Source organism: Anolis sagrei, chromosome 5, assembly GCF_037176765.1.
Source record: "Anolis sagrei isolate rAnoSag1 chromosome 5, rAnoSag1.mat, whole genome shotgun sequence".
In the NCBI taxonomy this organism is placed as follows: domain Eukaryota; kingdom Metazoa; phylum Chordata; class Lepidosauria; order Squamata; family Dactyloidae; genus Anolis; species Anolis sagrei.
Window position 1 is genome coordinate 142,296,008 of NC_090025.1, and position 20,138 is coordinate 142,316,145.

The window sequence follows — 20,138 nt, forward strand, 5'->3', positions numbered from 1 at the left end:
GAGCTAAAATGAACAAGTAGATAATATAAAGTAAATAAACCCTTCACAAGAATCTACTACTTATTTAGCCATGACAAGAAAACGACAATAAGGATATCAAGATTATGTTGGTGCTAATGCTGTAAGGGATTTTAACACAGAAATAGAAAAAATGCCTTACAATCTCTCAAACAGACACACCAGGATGTTTAAATGTCAACAATAGGAATAACACCACATTTACTTAAAGTCCAGGATTTTCCAATCAGCAGTTTTGACAAATGTACAGCATACAGTGACCCAGGCAGGACTTCGACCGATCACTTAACAGGCATGGAAAGCAATAATATCCCATAATAACTTCAGCAGTTTACTTGAAAACAAATTCTCCTCTGAGCCATGATATCATCTGAAAATCACAAAGCAGCATCGTACTGTAATGTGAACACAGCATGGGGGATTTAAGCCTTGCAACTCTGTGTGTGTGTGTGTGTGTGAGCATGCATCCTCAGAGTTCTTCTTTGTTATCTTGGCAAGAAATTCTGGGGAAAGGCAGTCATCTTTGGAAATAAAAACCATTAAGCCATGCTTGTCTGATGCTGCAATACAGCCACTGAATGAATAATAAGGAATGCACAATACCTTTCGTAAGTCTCCTCAGTATTTGACAACGGCATTTGAAAGAGACAGCTATCATTCTTGCTGGCTGCCTTCAGTGGCAAAGTCTACTCAAGACTCTGCTTTGGTGGATGCAGCAGAAGCATATGAATTCCTCGCGCACATACCAGAAGAAAGGTAGTCCCAGCGGGGAGTGACAAAGCTTAATTCCTCTTGGCTGATGCAGAGATCAGCTCCATGTCATCCAGCAAAGCTGTGTCATTCAGTACTACTACTACGATCGCCACCGCTTGCAGCGCCCGATCAATGGCTTTTTTAAAAAGGCAATATTTCTTCTAACAGCTGCAAAGCATCAAATCCTGTAAGATCCCGGCAAAGATACTCAACGAGGCTATGCTACAGCCTCCCAGCCTTGCGTACTGTGGAGTGAGCTTGAGATGCTGTTCCAGGCAAAGGGCCATGTATTTCAGTACAATCAGGGGATTTTGCCCCCTCCTCTTCCTCCCCGCTCCCCAAATCCTTCAGATATTTAACTCTCTCTTAGTGCTGCTTAACGAACAGGAAGAAGAACTCTTTCACACACACCACCATCATTCTTTCTAATAAAGGAAAACATTTTTTGAAAAAGCTATTATTACAGAAATCATTTGGAATCTGCACAGATGCCTTGCTCTCCCTGAAAATGAAAGGGAGGGAAGAAAAAAAGAAAGAAAGAAGCCCATATTCCAAGAGAAGGAGAAGATGCTTTCCATGTAGGTGCAAACATGAAACATTATGATGATACACAAGGAACACATAGAGAGTCAGAATATTTCTGAGAAGAACAATGAAATATATCTAGGTTCACATGTTCAGCCTTGAAGCATCTCATAAATAACACACCTCAATCTAACCAAACTTCACACGTTTCCATATTACTCCATTTATTGAAGGATTTTACAACCTCTTCTTTAACCTTATGCAAATCAACTTGCTAATTTATAGCTCATTCATAACATAATCAGGTGGAACATGGATAGTTTTCCCCAACCTTGCTGGTCCACTAAGGCTCTTCTTGTGCTCAAAAACTCTACAAAGATCAGGTCATAAAATTTTATAGACTAACTAGAGATCCTCTTTATGTTGTGTAGGAGACCACATGAGCACAGCAATGCTTTGTAGACTTCTTTGTTATTATTGGGTTGTGGTAGGTTTTTTGGGCCGTATGGCCATGTTCCAGAAGCATTCTTTCCTGATGTTTCACCTGCATCTATGGCAGGCATCCTCAGAGGTTGTGATCTTACAACCTCTGAGGACGCCTATTATAGATGCAGGTGAAATGTCAAAAGAACATGCTTCTAGAACATTGCCATACAGCCCAAAAAACCTTCAACAACCCAGTGATTCCGGCCATGAAAGCCTTCGACAATATGTTATTATTGTTTCAAATCCTTATTTTAAGTCAACTGGGTGGCCTTGGATCAGTTATTATTGCTCAGCTCAGCCTACCTCACAGGGTTGTAGAATACATTTTTAAAAATACATAAGAGACTCATGAATGCCATCTTGAGCTTCCATGGAGAAAAACAGGCTTCACGTATACTAAACAGATAGCATACATTTTCATAAATCTTGGCACTATTTAAAAATGCATACAAATGAGTCAACCACAGCAAGCAAAAGATAGGTCAAGTAAATACATCTTATAATTCTCTTGAAAAAGAATTCTGACTAAATCCCACAAAAATTCTCTTCTGCAAATTACTGAAAAGTTAATAATAATAATAAGAACAACAACACTTTTTTAATATTCCACCCGTCTCACCCTGAAGGGGACTAAAGGCAGATCACAGTACACATGCACGGCAAACATTCAATGCCACTTTGAATAGACAATACAGACAGACAGAACAGAAGGAGGTGTGTTGTTTCAACTCAGTGTCCAGCTGTTTTGGTGCCATGGAAGGTTGGGCTCGAATCCACAGGGGGTGCTGTTGCTCCACCCTCTATGACAAAGAGCTGTCAGGACTTCCTCCTTCCATTTGGTCCCCCAGCATTTTCTGAGATTGTGAAGGTATGACCAGCAGCTGACAATTACAAGATGTGGCACAACCCTATCTTAATCCGAAATGCTGAAAAGAATTATTGGTGACAACGAACGGTATAAAGACATGTCCAAATCTTTCATGGCTGGAACCACTGGGTTGCAGTGAGTTTTCCAGGCTGTATGGCCATATTCCAGAAGCATGACGCACCCAAGTCTTGAAGCTGCAAGGCTTTTCAGTGCTAATCAAGCTGGACAATTGCAGCATCCACACATGCCTCCATCAGACAAGAGTTCTTTCTCCCACCCTGGATATTCCACAGATATATAAATCCCACTTGCCTTGTTTCCAACAAACCTCATAATTTCGAAGGATGCCTGCCATAGATGTAGGCAAAATGTCAGGAGAGAACGCTTCTCGAACATGGTCATACAGCCCAGAAAACTCACAGCAACCCAGTATAAAGATGAATGTGGAATTATCCCAAATCTGTCAAATCTGTTTTTATTGGCAAGAACGGGGCAAACACCCAAGTGTTGTCCCAAAGACCACGTGAGTGTGCCCATTCTTTACTTCAAAGTGTCTGTTGCTGGCTTTCAAAAGATGATATTCATAGATGCAAATTTTTTTTTTGTGCATGGCCAAAGGAAAAGGAAACCACCTACATCTAGCCTACAATCACTTTATCAGAACTCTAAAATATTACTTGATTCTACGGCCTCCTTTTTTAAGCTAAGCAAATTAACCTTAAAAAGCATGCCTGGGGATTCAGATGTGTCCATTAGTGGGCATAATATGAGGGGAGAAATCAGAAAAGGATATTTTACACTGCTGAACTCCTCTTGGGAAATTACTTCCCTTTGGAAGCCTGACTGACACCAGCATTTGTTTCTTTTTTAATTGCAGGGCATAATTTATTTTTTATGCATGCCCATGTTTTTGAATGCCACATAATGCTGTGTTAATTTGTTTGGACAGTTTAATATGTTTTTATTTTGCTGTTGACTTTACTTTGGAATTATCTAAAGTGTTTATACTGCTTTATATTTTTGGCTCTCTGAGATTTCATGGTAATGGGGCAAGATGAAAGAATTAATTTGAATGAATGGATGGATGGATGGATGGATGGATACATCAATAACTTGCCCTTGCTCTCCAATTATTGTTTTGTCCCAACTCTTTTTGACACAGAACTGTATGAAAACTTAAGAGGAGAAGGATTTTGTCTGCAATAGTTGGTGTCTCCTATGTCAGTGTGTCAGCAAATCCATTCTGGGTTGTATAGTGGGCACACTGTAACTCTGAGATTCTGGTCCAGGACTCACAGCCAATAAGAAAAAACAGTCACAACCCTATATTGTTAAATGAAGGAGACTCAAATGTTCATGCTTCAGTGTATTCACACCAACACAATTTACTAATACGAGGCACAGCAATCTGTCTTTGGTGGAAAACATGGCTCCTGGCCCAAGGACCAAGTGCCCCCAAAAATACTAGCTCTTGCTCTCCATCCAGAATCCCCTCTTTGTTTTTGTTTCCAGTGTATAGAGAAATTATTTGTAAAGGGATCTGTATCATGCACCTGAGAAGCTAAAAACACATCAATCTATGGATTGTTGCCATGCCATAGCTACTCCAGAAGGTCCACTGCAGTCTAAACTTTAAAGGAGTTGTCCAAGGTGCTAAATATATGTTGAAGATGGAGTCAGTGCCATGTTCTGAAATGAACTGAAACCAGAACCAATCCACTGTCCCACTGACATTGGATTCTATTGCTCATCCTGATATTAATAGGAATTTGTGGGAGTAAGCAGCCCTTTTTGGACCCGATATTAATGGGAATTTATGAAAGTCAGCAGCTCTTTTTGGACTACCATCCAGTCTCCAATGCTGTAATTTGGCTCCATTCCATACACTGCAGACCCACCAAGAATCTGGGAACAAAGGCAGTGGCATATCTGGTAATAAGCACTACAGAAATGACCACAATATCCAAGTAGCAGTATATCAACAATTATTTTTCACTCTTACTAAGGAGGAGGGGCATGCCATGGACTCTGATGGTTGAAGAGGAGATCACAGCAACACTGTCTATACAATTTCTCACCTGTCTACCTGTTGGACAGCTCCCCAGCTAGTGATCTTCCTCTTTGATCCTTGTGGCTGCTCCTTTCAAGGATACTGAACTACTCAGTCAAGGCCATGGATGGGGGATGGATAGACATTTACACCATTTTATTTCTGTAGTATACAGTGACAATAATATCCAAAGCCACACAGTGACTGTGTTAGTAAATATCACAGTGCAACAGACTAAAAATGAATGCATTGCTACGTCATGTTTACACTCAGAAAAAGTCCAATGGTCCATCATCTACAGCCAAGATCCACAATACAATTGTTCCAGTCCTTCCATCCCAACCAAAACATTTATACCACTTTCTTAATGTTAAACAAAGTGAAGGCACTGGGAAACAAGGCCATTCTGTTATCTAGGACACTGAATAAAGAAGAGAAAGTGGAATAATGCATTCTGTTTTTACCTACTAGTTCTATCTCAAGTATTTGCAATATTATTTTGAGGGCTATAAAAGCCACATTGAAAAAACGTATCTCCCTTGCAAGTTAAACTTTGTTTGGAGAAAGCTATAAAACCTGAAATAGGTGGTCCATTTCCTTATAAGCAAAAATGGACCACCACTGATGATGATGATGATGATGATGAATTGAACCCTGTAATAAACCTTGTTGCTAGTTTTGCCCTTAGATGATTATCAAAGGTTTCCTTGAATATTCTCCAACAGGCATGTGACATTGCCTACAAATAATTCCCCTTTTCACTTATATGGGTCATTCTCTATGATCTATGCTATTTTGAAGGTTCTGTAAAATATGGGAAATAGGAAATTTCACCTGATCTGTGTGAGGTTGCATTCCTCTTTAAGGAATAAGTTTGGAGTTTAGACGTTTCATCATTTTTCCCCTTTTTATCTTTTTAGAATGCATCAGAAAAAGTAATGGATATAGAACGCCTCTGCTTGTTATTTGTGAGGTTATAATTGAGGCAAGCAGTAAAACATATTGACTTGATGCTTAAGTACACTGCTTAAATGCTTAAGTACATTACTTAAACGCTTTCCTGCATACATATTTGCTTGCTCTTGTCTTTTACAACAATTACTACAAATTTGTTGTTTAAACAGTGTAATACATTGCAGTTTTCTCATGTTGCTGTGATGCATTATAATTCAAATGCCATGCCAATTTAAAAACATAATCCAATATGGGGTAAACATAATCATAGAGAAGCCAATCACAAAAAACCAAATATCTACACACAATTCTTGCACATCATTGCAAAAATTCCCTTCGGCACACTAAAAATGTTGCAATATATTACAGCTGCCCTGAAACTTAATGATTTTCATGGAGTGGCCAGGAGGTTATGAACCTCTTCTTAATCCTGCATATATTAGCTGCATTTAGCCTTAAAGTTAACCCAGAGTTGAAGCCTACTGGAAGAAGCCTGGGTGAGTTTCAGACTTTTGTGCTCTCTAATCCTTCATCAGCACACACATGAGGAGACTGGAAGCATTCATTTCCATTTTAAAATAGTCAGTCCTCCACATTCTTGGGCAGAAGCCGCATGCAAGTGGAAAACCCCAAATAAGAAAAAAACATTCCTTTTTTTTTTTGCTGGAAAGAACATCTCTCCAGGAAACTCTAGGTCCTCCAGCATGATCCAATGGTCAACCTCTGACAGAAGATGACCATAGAGTTGCATTTGAGGACCTAAAGGACCTGGAAATGTGAGATGTCAAACCTAGAAATGTGGAGAGTTGACCATAATACATTTACTCACAAGAAGAAATGTTGGGTTTCATCTCTGACTGCACAGGTCTCCATCCCTCAATGAGCAATTAGCCTAAATAGATTAGAGTGAGGGATTCATCCCCCAATTTCCTCGAGCAAGCTTATCTTAAGAAGGGGCTTAGAAGGGGGGTTGTCTTACTCATCTTGCATGCCACCATCTCCTCCCCCTTTGAATACTTAGCAATGTGATCTCTTCAGGGAAAACATAACTTCCTCTTTAAAGGTTTTATTTTTAATTGCCCTGGCGAGGCCATGTGGTCAGTACTCCATAATGGCGCACACTTCTTTTTCTTTTGTCTTCTCAAGAGTAAAAAGACATCTTGCCATTGTCCAGGCAGGATGTGGTAGATATAGCTATTTTATTATTTTTCCTTTTTCCTGTACTTAAAAGATAACTCAGTGAAGCTAGTTAACTCCATGAACCTTTCCTATCAAGGAATTGATTTCTTTTATCTTTAATAAACAAATTATTTTTGATCCTATGAAGTTGTGGATCTGCAATCCTGTTCCATCCCGTTGAATGGAAGTCAATCATTGCTCACTATGTGTAAGTTTCTGCTGCTTATGAACTGTGCATCTGGCACCTTGCTATATTTTTGTGGAATCGCCCCCAGAGAGGTTTATTTTGAGCCTAACACCTCCTGATTCCCAACAAGAAACCCACCCCATTTTAGGTAAAAAACCAGGATTATAAACCAGGATGAGATCATTGTTTAATTTTTTAAAAGCTGGGGCAGGTCCTCCAAATGATCTAACTCCCATGATCCTCCTTCACAGATCTTACTCATAGAGTTGATAGGGATTGTGGTCCAGAAATACCTCAAGGGGTACAAGCCAATTGTGAGTGCATGTTCCTTTTAGTGCCTTGTCAGCTTATGGTGACTCCTGCCTTAAACCACAATTAAGATGAACTACAGTTGGTGTATACTTAAAACATAGGAAACCACACATTTGTAAAATGAAAACTAATTTCTCTGTGCATTCAATGTTCATGGCAATTTATGTTTTCTCTTTAGTACAAGCAACATTAAGCCCGTGTGTCCCTTCTGAGCTTTATACTTCTATGAGAGATGAGAAAAAAATCTGACAATGATGTGTGATAAATAAGTAATTGTACTTTCATCCAGATTGGAGGCAGCACGGTGTACTAGTTTGAGTGTCAGGCTATAACTTTAGCAACCAGGATTCAAATCTCCAGTCATCCACAAAACCTACTGAGTAACAAATAGCAGCTTTGGGTTCTGAAATATAAGCGAAACCTGGTTCAAGGAAAGCAGTTTTCTAGGCTTGAATTAAACATAGTGTATGCTTTAAATTCTTAAAAAACCTAGACGTGTTTATGAACCAAAATACTAAGTGCCATTATAGCAGCAAGAAAGCAAGAGTGGAATAAAGTAGCAAGCTATCATGGAACTAGATAGAAAACATGGCTCCATTTTGTGCTGCTTTAAAGCCATGAATAGACTCAGTTCTAGTGCTGGAAATCCTACTCCGTGAAAGCAAATTTCAGCAAATAAAAATCATTTGCTGACCATGGTTCTCAACCTGTGGTTCCCCAGATGTTTTGGCCTTCAACACCCAGAAATCCTAACACCTAGGGACCCACAGATTGAGAACTATTGGTGTAGACTGAAGTCTTTATGAAAATATCTAATGCCTACATACATACAATGCATTGACTTTTTTTGTATTTTAAAAATACAGTTCTAACTTCACCCTACACCATATGTACCAATTTATTTAACTTTGACTGCAATGGCAATAAGCTATGGGGTTCTGGGTTTGTTGTACTAGAGCTTTCTGACTGAAATGTTTAAATATACCTCTCTAAACAAATCTCAGGAGTCCATATGAAGTTGAAATAGCATTTTTTTAAAAAGATAAATTGCATCTTCTCCACATATTACTTCCACCCCACAACCTTTGAGGTAATCAGGGCAGACATCTTGACTTCACTCACCTCATTTTCAATATTTTGTTCCAATGTGGTAACATTCATTTTCCCCCCCAAATGAGGATAATTTAACACTTGACATTTTACTTGAGGAAAATCATGAATTATCCTGTTTTTCCTTTAAAAGGAAGGTATTAATTTTCCAACTCCTTCAAAGCAACATAATAAATTATATGCTCTATCATCTTGTGTTAAGTGCTGGGAAGGAAATTGGGTAGCTATGCTTTGTGCTCTTTAGGATCTCATCTACAATAAATAATTCCATAGACACCTTTTTGCCATTTTTAAGGCATAAGGATAAGAATGAAAACTGTAACTGGTTCTCCTAGGAGTACTTTGCAAAATGGTTATGATTATGGAAGTGCTAAAAAGCCATACATAGATGGTGCCCAATGCAAGCAAATTGTGTTCTTCTGCCATTCAGAGGATTTAAATATTTGCATGTCACTAACAGCATTGAAAGACTAAGCAAGCAATGGTGGTACAAAAACTTCATCCAGTGTTGCAAAGGACTTCTTTGTCATGACTCCCATGCTTCTGTGAATTGTCTCTGTATTCAAACCAGATTTTCACTTTAGACAAATGCTCTCAAATATTTCCTTCCAGCTTGTAGGATTCTTCATACAATTGAAAATCTGTGAAAAGAGTGGGGGAATTTTAAGAATACCTTTGAGGTGAGGGGATTTCACTTTGACCAATAGGTGAGTGGAAACTTTCCTTATCTCTCTCTTCTAAAATCCCCCTCTCTACCAAACACCCTGGGTCCATCTGAAAAAGTGACCTGATTTAGTACTTAGGATGCTATATTAAATTCAGGGGCATTCTGTTTGAGGATATAATTTTTTTCGTGTCGGGAGTGACTTGAGAAACTGCAAGTCACTTCTGATGTGAGAGAATTGGCCATCTGCAAGAACATTTCCCAGGGGATGCCCTGATGTTTTTTTGATGTTTTACCATCCTTGTGGGAGGCTTCTCTCATGTCCCCACATGGAGAACTGGAGCTGACAGAGGGAGCTCATCCACACTCTCCCCGGATTCAAACCTTTGACCTGTCCGCCTTCAGTCCTGCCAGCACAAGGGTTTAACCCACTGTGCCAACAGGACCTCCTGTTAGAGGAATTAGAAATAAAAACAGAGGACTAATACAAACAACTTACTTGATCTTTAAGAACATGACCTCTTTGGCCCACCTCAAAATTCATCCAAGCCAACCTTGGGGAAAGAGGGGGATGTGTGTTTTTGGCTGGCTAAATATGAAATAATAATATACTGGAGGCTCTCAACACATAAACATTTTAAAACCATAGATTTTGGCTACCTATATATCCCATGTCTTCATGGCTTTCTGATTGATTTTGGTTGCTACGGGGGGGGGGGGGGGGACCCCTCGCTAATGCCAATGGCTACAATCCTGTTGGGATAATTTGAATAGTATGGCTAACTACGGTGATCATAAAATAATTATGGGTGCTAGAGTAATAGACAAGAGAGCAGCAGTAAAAGCCATATTTGCTAGAAGACAAAGCTGCCTGTTGGCTTCTAAGTAGACACTTGAAATGGCTCCAAAACTGGCATTATACTAGTGTCACAGATTGTTATGCCAACATAAAGTATCAATAGGATTTTGGCTGATCATATCAGTATGGTTTTATGTGCCTCTTCCCAAAGCATATCAGCCAGAGAAGTATAAGTTGTGCAGTAACTCTGTGCTCCAATCAGTATTCCTAAAATGTGTTACGGTTTATTATTACTGAAAATGTTGTGTTCCCCTTCACCTTCCTCAAAGAATCTTGAGTTCAAATGCTAATTGATTGTAATTCCTTTCATTCCATCTCTCATACAACTTGTGGAAAAGAGCACAGTAGGTTGGAATGGAACGGTTTCTACACCTTTCCATTTCCAAATGAGCACATTTTCTGTAAGGAAAACTTGGTTGTGTTTCCCCTCACTGCTTTGCTGTAACATGTCGACCTACTCTAAATTACAAGTTATGTAAGGAGAATCAAAGCACATTTTGTTTCATAGCTTATTTATAAGCCTTAGGGAGAACATAAAGGTTTGATGAGTTAGAGATCTAGAATGTTTACTATATTACTGTTTGTGTATCTCTACATAAAATTGTTATGCCATATACTGCAAGTAGCTTCTTATTTTGCAGGCGTGTCAAATGTTATTAAGATGCAAGATATTTTTAAATAACTATCACGGAAAAACAAATAACCGTTTAAAATGAATTTTGCTAGACAATAGAAGAAACTAAATTAATATTAGCAAATAATGGTAGATTTCTAAGCCAGCATTTATATCTATATCCTGTGCTTATATTGTACTGATTAAAAGGAATTAGCTAAGAATTGCTTATGTATAATCCGTGGTAAGATATTGTCCAAATCAAAAGTGAAACAGATTCTGAGCAAATCAAGCCTGAAATGTCATTGAAAGTCAACCTAACTTTACTATGGTTGTTGTATTGTGAACACATCATTGGAAAATAGAATTCAACAATGCTGAGAAAACTGGAAATTAATAGGAAAAGAGAAAGACTGCATTACACAAGGATTGACTCAAAAAGAAAGCCATGACCTTAAGTTTGGATGATCAGACCAGGGCTCTAAAATCCAGAATATTCTGGACCTCTCACATTCAAAGTGGTGCTGTGAGTTGAACAATATGATGTTCAACTTACAACACAAGAATGATACCCTCCTATAATAAACCATTGAAAAATTTCTAAAATAAATACATTTTAAAGATGTGAAGGGTCTTTCTGTTCTTGTTTACCTATAGGATAGTAATCATCAATCTTTCCAAATACTATTGACTCTCCTGTTACAGCAACCTGCAACATGGAATTGTTGCTTCTTTGAAAACCAATATCTAGTGGCAATGACATCACTTTAACAATTTTTACCTGTGACACTGCCACTACCTTGAAACTGTGGGGACGATATAAAACATATGCAACATAGAATCATAGAGTTGGAAGAGATCACATTGGTCATCTAGTCCAACCTCCTGCAATGCAGGAAAAGCACCATCAAAGTACAGCCACCTAGCCTGTTTAAAAGCCTCCAAAGAAGTTTCCACCACACTTTGAGGCAGAGAGTTCCACTGCTGAACAGCTCTTACAGTCAGGAAGTTCTTCCTTATGTTCAAGTGGAGCCTTCTTTCCTGTAATTTGAACCCATTAGTCCTAGTCTCCAGGGTAGCAGAAAACAAACTTGCTCCTTCTTCCTTATGACATCCTTTCACTGATTTATACATGGCTATCGTGTCTCATCTCAACCTTCTCTGCAGGCTAAATATATCCAGCTCTTTCAGATGTTCCTTATAAGGCAATGTCTCCAGACCTTTTAAACAGGCTGGATGGCCATCTGTCAGGGGTGCTTTGAATGCAATATTCCTGCTTCTAGGCAGGGGGTTGGACTGGATGGCCCATGAGGTCTCTTCCAACTCTATGATTCTATGATTCTGTGATCATACGGTATTCCAGGTGAAGTTTAACCAAAGAAGAATAGTGAGGCACCACAACATTCCTTGATGTAGACATCGCCTGAGCTCTGCGAGTGCAGCATTTTTCCGAATGAAGTAGAGAGTGTTTGAGGACCGGGACATCCATAGGGATACCAAGGTGCTTGTTTATAAAGCTATTGTCCTCCCGACCCTGCTATGTGCCTGCGAGACATGGGCAGTCTACAGACGTTACATGCAGCTCCTGGAACAATTCCATCAGCGCTGCCTCCAGAAAATCCTGCAAATCTCCTGGGAAGACAAGCGGACAAATGTCAGCATGCTGGAAGAAGCAAAGACCACCTGCACTGAAGCGATGGTCCTCTGCCATCAACTCCGCTGGACTGGCCATGTTGTCTGGATGCCCAACCACCATCTCCCAAGGTATGGAAAATGGAAAGTTGGAGGACAGGAAAAGTGATTTAAAGATGGGTTTAAAAGCCAACCTTAAAAACTCTGGCATAGACACTGAGAACTGGGAAGCCCTGGCCCTTGAGTGCTCCAGTTGGCGGTCAGCTGTGACCAGCAGGAATGGAGGGCGAAAGAGAGAAACGTGCCAAGAGGAACGCATGTCAAGCCAACCCCGACCGGGACCGCCTCCCACCTGGAAACTGATGCCCTCACTGCAGGAGAAGATACAGATCAAGATAGGGCTCCTCAGCCACCTACGGATCCACCCCCAGGTTACCACTCTTGGTGGACCATCATCCTCGGACTACGAGGGATCGCCTAAGTAAGTAAGACACTATACTCCAGGGGTCCTCAAACTAAGGGCCGGGAGCCGTATACGGCCCTCCAAGGTCATTTACCCGGCCCTCGCTCAGGGTCAACCTAAGTCTGAAATGATTTGAAAGCACACAACAACAATAACAATCCAATCTCATCAGCCAAAAGCAGGCTCACACTTCCCATTGAAATACTAATGAGTTTATATTTGTTAAAATTGTTCTTCATTTTAATTATTATATTGTTTTTAAGTGTTTTTTGCACTACAAATAATATATGTGCAGTGTATCGTATTTGCATTGGAATTCATGTTTTTTTCAAATTATAATTCGGCCCTCCAACAGTTTGAGGGACTGTGATCCGGCCCTCTGTTTAAAATGTTTGAGGACCCCTGCTATACACCTTTTGATGTAGCCCACAAATCCCATTGGTTTTTTTAGCTACTGCACCACACCGTTGGCTCCTGTCCAACTTGTTTTGCACTAAGACTCCAAGATCTTTTTCATATGTACTGTTGTTGAGCCAGGTGTCATCCATCTTGTATCTGTGCATTTCATTTTTTTCTGCCTATGTGTAGTATTATAAACTTCTCCTTGCTGACATTCATTCTGTTAGTTTTGGCCCAGCTCTCTAATCTTCTGAGGTTATTTTGAATTCTAATCCTGCCTTCTGAAGTATTAGCTATCCCTTCTAATTCAATATCATCTGCAAACTTGATAAGCACACACACTAAACCTTCATCTAAGGCCACTTCTACACTGCCTGATAATCCAGGTTATCAAAGCAGAAAATCCACATTATCTAATTTGAACTGGGTTATCTTAGTCTATACTGCCATATAATCCAGTTCAAAGCAGATGCGATTTTAAAGAGCTGTATAAAAGGGGCCAAAGTCATTAATAAAGATGTTGAACAGAACTGGGCCCAGGACTGAACCCTGCAGCACTCCATTAGTCACTTCTTTCTAGGATGAAGAGGAACCGTTGGTGAGTAGCCTTTGGGTTCTGTTGTTTAACCAATTACAAATCCACCTAAAGGTAGTATTATCTAGCCCACATTTTACTAGTTTATTTGCAAGAAGATCATGGGGACCTTGTCAAAGGCATTACTGAAATCAAGATGTGCTACATCCACAGCAATCCCTTCATCTACCAAGCTTGTAACTATCGAAAAAAAGAGATAAGAGTAGTCTGGCATGACTTGTTTTGAGAAATCCATGCTGACTTTTAGCTATCGCAGAATTCTAAGTGATTACGGACTGCCTCCTCAATGATCAGCTCCAGAATCTTTCCTGGACGGTAATTATTTGTATCTACTTTTTTCTCTTCTTGAATATAGGGACCACATTTGTCCTCCTCCAGTCTGCTGTGATTCACCCATTTTCCAAGAATTCTCAAAGATTATTGCCAGTGGTTCTAAAATTAATTCTTTTAGTCCCTTCAATACTCTTAGATGTAGTTTATCTGATCCTGAAGATTTTAATTCATTTAGAGTAGCCAGGTATTCCTGGACTACTTCTTTACCTATTTGGGGTTGCATTTCCCGTTACCTCATCTGTTCCATATTGTTCAGACTGAACAACACCGATCTCCTTTTGGGACAAGACCTAAGTAAATAAGGTGTTGAGCAGCTTTGCCTTTTCCCTATTCCCTATCAGCATTTCACCACCTTCTCCACTCAGCGGCCCTACAATTTCCATTTTCTTCCTTTTCCTAACGACATAACCAAAGAACCTATTTTTTATTGTTTGTAATCTCTCTGGCAAGCTTGAGCTCATTTTGCACTTTAGCCTTTCATACCTTTTCCCTATATGTGTTGATTATTTGTTTGTATTCCAACTTGGTGATTTCCCTCCTTTTCCATTTCTTGTACATGCCCTTTTTAAGTCTTAGTCCATTGACAGTTCCTTGGACATCCATTCTGGTTTCTTTAGACTTCTCTTATTTTTTTTCTTGCTGGAATTGTTTGCATTTGTACCTTCAATATCTCATTTTAAAGAAACTTCCATTCATCATTAACTCCCTTCTCAGTAAGCATTCCTATCCATGGGCTCATACTCCATATTTCCCTACATCTCCTGAAGTCAGCTCTCCTAAAATCTAGAATGCATGTCTGACTTCTCTTAGTTTTCCCTTTCCTCTGTATCAGAAACTCCAGGAGCACATAGTTACTTCCACCTAAGGATCTCACCACTTCCACTTCATTGACCAGGTCATTAGTGTTGGTTAGGATCAGATCCAGGATAGCTGATCCCCTTGTTGCTTCTTCCACCTTTAGGACAATAAAATAATCTGCAAGGCAAGTGAGGAATTTGTTGGACTTCTTGGCAGAGTTTATTTTCCAACAAATATCAGAATATATGCTGGAAATATTTTCAGAATATTTAGATTTTCCCATTACTAGTACATCTTTTCTTTCTGCATGTTTATTCATCTTTCAAGGAAGGCTTCATGCTGGTCTTCAGTCTGGCTTTAAGGTCTGTAGTAGATCCCCACAACTACACCTTTTTCAGCTCTTGCACCCTTAATTTTTATCCAGATGGCTGCAACCCGATTGTCAGAATTGAAGTCCTTCATCATTTCATAGGTGTAGGCATCCTTAACATATAACAAGACGCCCTCCCCTACTATAATTTATAATTATAGTTTATAATTTATAATTATAACTATAATTCTCTGAAATAAATTATACTCCTCCATTTCTACATTCCAATTATAGGACTTGTCCCACAGGGTTTCTGTGATGCATATTGCATCGTAAGTGTTTTGTCATGCTAAGAGTTCCAGTTCATCTTGTTTATTCCCCATGCTCTGTGCATTAGTGTGGAGACATCTAAGCCTATGGGACATTTTCCCTAGCTGGTTATATAAGATTACTGTCCCCTCACTGCTCAGTACTTGTTCTGTTTGTCGAACTCTCTATTTAGACTTTGGGCTGTTTTGTCTGAGCCTTGATAAAGTACTGTCTCTAAGAATATTGTCACCCTCCCCCACACAATTTAGTTTAAAGTTAGCCTGAACAGGTCAGGGAGTCTCCCAGCAAAAACATCTCTTCTAACTTATTTGAGGTGCAATCTATTCCATGCCAGAAATTCATCTTCTTGGTAAGGCAGACCATAGTCCAGGAAGGCAAATCATGCTTTTTTTTCAAAATTGTTTTTATTGAGAATATGTTGTGTCCAATCGGCTCAAGCATGAAAGAAGTTTTAAAATCAAAAACTTGATGACATGATTTGCAAAGCCAGTTGCCATCAATCACACACAAGTTGTGCCCCCTCTCAGAAATCAGATTCCCAACTCCCAACCTCCCGAACTATATTTACCTCTCTTCATTGGCTGTGATGCTAAGCACTGACTGAAGCTTCAGTGTAACAACATCTGAAAGGTCACAAATTGCCCAGTACTAATCAACATGGACCACCACTTTGTCTGCAAACCAACACAGTTCTCTAGGTGCAAATGCTATGCAATTACCCTTAAACTTGATTTGCAATGTGTTCAATTTTTGTTTAAAAAATCCATAGCTTTTTCAATAGAGGTGCTAAATGGATTGTGCTCACTGGTTGAATAAAGTCCAACCATTGCCATATCAATAATTTGATACCATTTGTAGCAGTCTGTTGGTTTAACTTCTAGAAGAACCCTTAAAGGGCAAAGAGAAAGACTTACAGCATCTGACACGAGCACATAATGAAGTAAATCACAGCCAGCCTGGTGTTCCACCATTATAGAAAGAAAGCAAAAAAATAACTGAAAACAAAAGCATATTCCATTCTGCCAACCCATTCCAATGACAAAAATCACTGCATAAGAAAAATAAACTGCAAAATTATCCACATGAGAGAAGTACTGCTTGTTTCTACTAGCAACATGCATGTAATTAAATACTGTGGGATTTAATCTAATCTCAAAAGTAAGCGATCCCCCTGTAATCTCAAAAGCAGGGGATCTCACTGTCTGGGAAATAGCTTCCACTTGCTACTGCATATCATTAAAGATACGTAATTCCAACAGGGCTTTGTCCTTTTTCAATTAGTCATAACGATGATCTCCCTGCTGCTCCTGTTGGAGTTTGACAATTTGAAACCTAGACAAAATCAACAAGCAGTTTCTTCCAGGAACAATTTCATCTGAATTCTCTTTGGTTTTGTATACAGGAAAGGAGATAGTATGCATAAGATTGTGGGATAAGCAGATGACAAAATGAAAGAGAATTAAAAATAAAGAACCAATCATATTATACTGGCAAAGAGCACAAGACTTTCATGCAGAAGGATTGCGGTTATACTCCCTGACTTCCTGTTAAAAGGCTGTTAGGAAATAAGATCCCTGCCTGAGACCCTGGAGAGTATCAAACAAGATGGATCAGTGATCTGACTCACTATGAAGTAGCTTCATGTATTGAATGGGTTAATCTAGACCAGGGGTCCTCAAACTAAGGCCCGGGGGCCGAATGCGGCCCTCCAAGGTCATTTACCCGGCCCTCGCTTAGGGTCAACCTAAGTCTATAATGACTTGAAAGCACACAACAACAACAACAATCCTATCTCATCAGCCAAAAGCAGGCCCACACTTCCCATTGAAATATTAATAAATTTATATTTGTTAAAATTGTTCTTCATTTTAATTACTGTATTGGTTTTAAGTGGGTTTTGCACTACAAATAAGATATTGCAGTGTGCATAGGAATTCATTCATGTTTTTTTAAAATTATAATCCGGCCCTCCAACAGTTTGAGGGACTATGACCTGGCCCTCTGTATAAAAAGTTTGTGGACCCCTGATCTAGACCTCTTGTTTTGTATTTCAATGCATTGCCATAGCATACATGTTTGAGATATTTAAGCATGCCCAATGATAAACAGTGGTTTGGCACTGGGACAGAGTTTATGTTCTTGAAAGCAAATGACCCAAGTTCACTGAAAAATGGGAACAGCAGACAATCTGCAGGAGCAACACCATAGTACAGTAGTTCTCAACCTTCCTGATGCCGTGACCCCTTAATACAGTTCCTCATGTTGTGGTGACCCCAACCTTTAAATTGTTTTTGTTGCTACTTCATAACTATAATTTTGCTACTGTTGTGAATTGTAATATAAATATCTGATATGCAGGATGTATTTTCATTCACTGGACCAAATTTAGCACAAATACCTGATACACCCATTTTTTTTAATTTGGGAGTTGTAGTTGCTGGGATTTATAGTTAACTTACAATCAAAGAGCATTCTGAACTCCACCAGTGATGGAATTGAACCAACCTTGGCACATAGAACTCCCATGACCAACAGAAAATACTGGAAGAATTTGAGTTTTGGAGTTGTAGTTCACCTACGTCCATACAGCACTATGGACTCAAAAAATGATAGATTTAATCCAAACTTGGCACAAATACTCAATATGCCTAAATGTGAACACTGGTGGAGTTTGGGGACAATAGACCTTGACATTTGGGGTTTGTAGTTGCTGGGATTTATAGTTCACCTACAATCAAAGAGCATTCTGAACCCCACCAACGATAGATTTGGCCAAACAAAACCCCCATGCCTTCAAGGGATTCGCTGCTGCAAGCCTCCCTCCAGCCTCGCACACTCTCCCTTGTCCGCACATGCGTAGCATGCTGCCATGTGCTGAACACACCTGCTCTGCCCTCCCCACTTGGAGTATCAGCAACAGCCAATTGCCAGCCAATTGCAGCAGAAGAGGGCTTTTGATGGGAGGATTTTTCATCTGTTTCCAAAAAGGAAGAGAAATATAGTCAGAGATATCTTCAGCCTTCTCTGCCAAAGGGGTTCCTAAGACCATCAGAAATACATGTTTTCTGATTGTCTTTGGAGACTCCTCCGAAACCCTCTCATGACCCCTCCCAGTGGTCCTGATCCCCACGTTGAGAAACGCTGCCATAGTAGAATATGAAAGTATATTTAGTAAGTGAAGACATTTTGGAGGAGATACCATTTTCCTATTCCTATCCAAGTCCAAACCCTCAAATGGAGTGTATCTGAAAGCATCTGCAATAAATTGTGAAGCCTGTAAGTAAGTGATTAAAATGATACTTAAATGTATAGAAAGTACATTTAAGTCTAGGAGCAAGGTAGAGCCTGTAGTGGGTGGAAGAGGAGTATATTTTCCTTCCTCTGCTTGGTGGCAGATAACACTGAAAGGCGAGGAATAAATATGACAGGCATTGGCCTTGCAAATTAAAAATAACTTTCCTTTGCCTTGTAAATAATCAATACCTGGCTTTTCTCTCTTATTTCGTGGGTATGAGAGCAAAAGGGAAGCATTTCTGAACTATTTGCAGCAACAACCTATGAAACAGGAAAATATGGGGGTATATAAAATTGTTACGTTGAAATCAAAGCAACAAGCAGGAAGATAGGGCTTTTAAAATGCCAACTTTGAAACGAAAAGCCGTTTCACTGACACAGCATGTCCATATTTGTGTCTAACTGCAAGACCGTATTCAATTTCCTTTGCTGAGCCTGTCTGAGTGCTGAAATTGAAACTGGCAGGTTAGTCTTTGATGCCATTTGTACAGCAGCAACCCAACTAAGCATTTCTCTAAGGCCAGGCTCTGTGTTTACTGCTATGGTGCTTCTTAGGTGAAGAGGAATCTATGGAGACTATGAAGCATGAGATAATATACTCCCCATCAGATATTGTTAGGGAATAAAAGCAAAAATGCCTGGACTCAGACCTGAAGGGCTGAGACAGCAGACTGTGGTCTGAATAGATTTTCTTCCCACCTCCCAACATGTATACACATAAACCTATGCCCAAAGGATGTAAAATATATAATAATATAGTAATAAATAATAAATCTTTATTTATATCCTGCTTTTCTCCCTGAATAGGACCCAAAGTGGCTCACAACATTTTAAAAAACAGTACAAACAATAAACACATATAACAATAAAACCTATAAGTATGTCATAAACATTCTAAAATCAATTAACAATTAACATTATCAACATGTGTCTTCCTATGTCTGTGTCTATGTCGAGCCATCTTAATAGAATTACTGGATTCAATCCAAGCTTATAAATCTCATTGACTACAGTGTGATTTAGGAGCTTGTAAGTAGCTTCAGGACTGCAGCTTTAACTCTACACAGGTTGTTTAAAAATGAAGAAAAATCACATTTTCACAGGTTGTGCACCACATACCAGGTCCAAGAGTGGCCACGGTCACCTCCAGGCCTGTCAAAGTCCCCTATCTCTCTTTTATGGTGGACCTATGGATGTGTGCATGTATAAACAGCTAATTTATTGTATTAAAGAGCATATAAGAATGCATTGCTACAAAGACAGTATAAACTGAGAAAATAAGAAAATAAAAACAATTTAGAAGAGATCAACATGTTGCTCTACATGTTGCTCTACATGAAGCCTGGGTTTCTTACCATGGACTGAGAACCTTTCAAATGATTCCAATAGCTGACTTCACATAATTA

General features: G+C 39.3%; 1 protein-coding gene across 9 annotated transcripts in view; it reads right to left on the minus strand.

Moving 5' to 3' along the window:
• Positions 1 to 20,138, minus strand: part of GRIP1 (glutamate receptor interacting protein 1) — a 463,528-nt gene that overhangs the window by 189,265 nt on the left and 254,125 nt on the right. For 2 of the 9 annotated variants that reach the window (XM_060777503.2, XM_060777498.2), the window contains exon 1: positions 622 to 1,057. The exons of the other annotated variants lie outside the window; for them this stretch is intronic. In XM_060777503.2, the coding sequence (XP_060633486.1) occupies positions 622 to 676 (55 nt within the window). In that variant the 5' untranslated portion in view covers positions 677 to 1,057. Of the gene's footprint in view, positions 1 to 621; positions 1,058 to 20,138 lie in introns of those variants that run through there. 9 annotated transcript variants of the gene reach the window in all.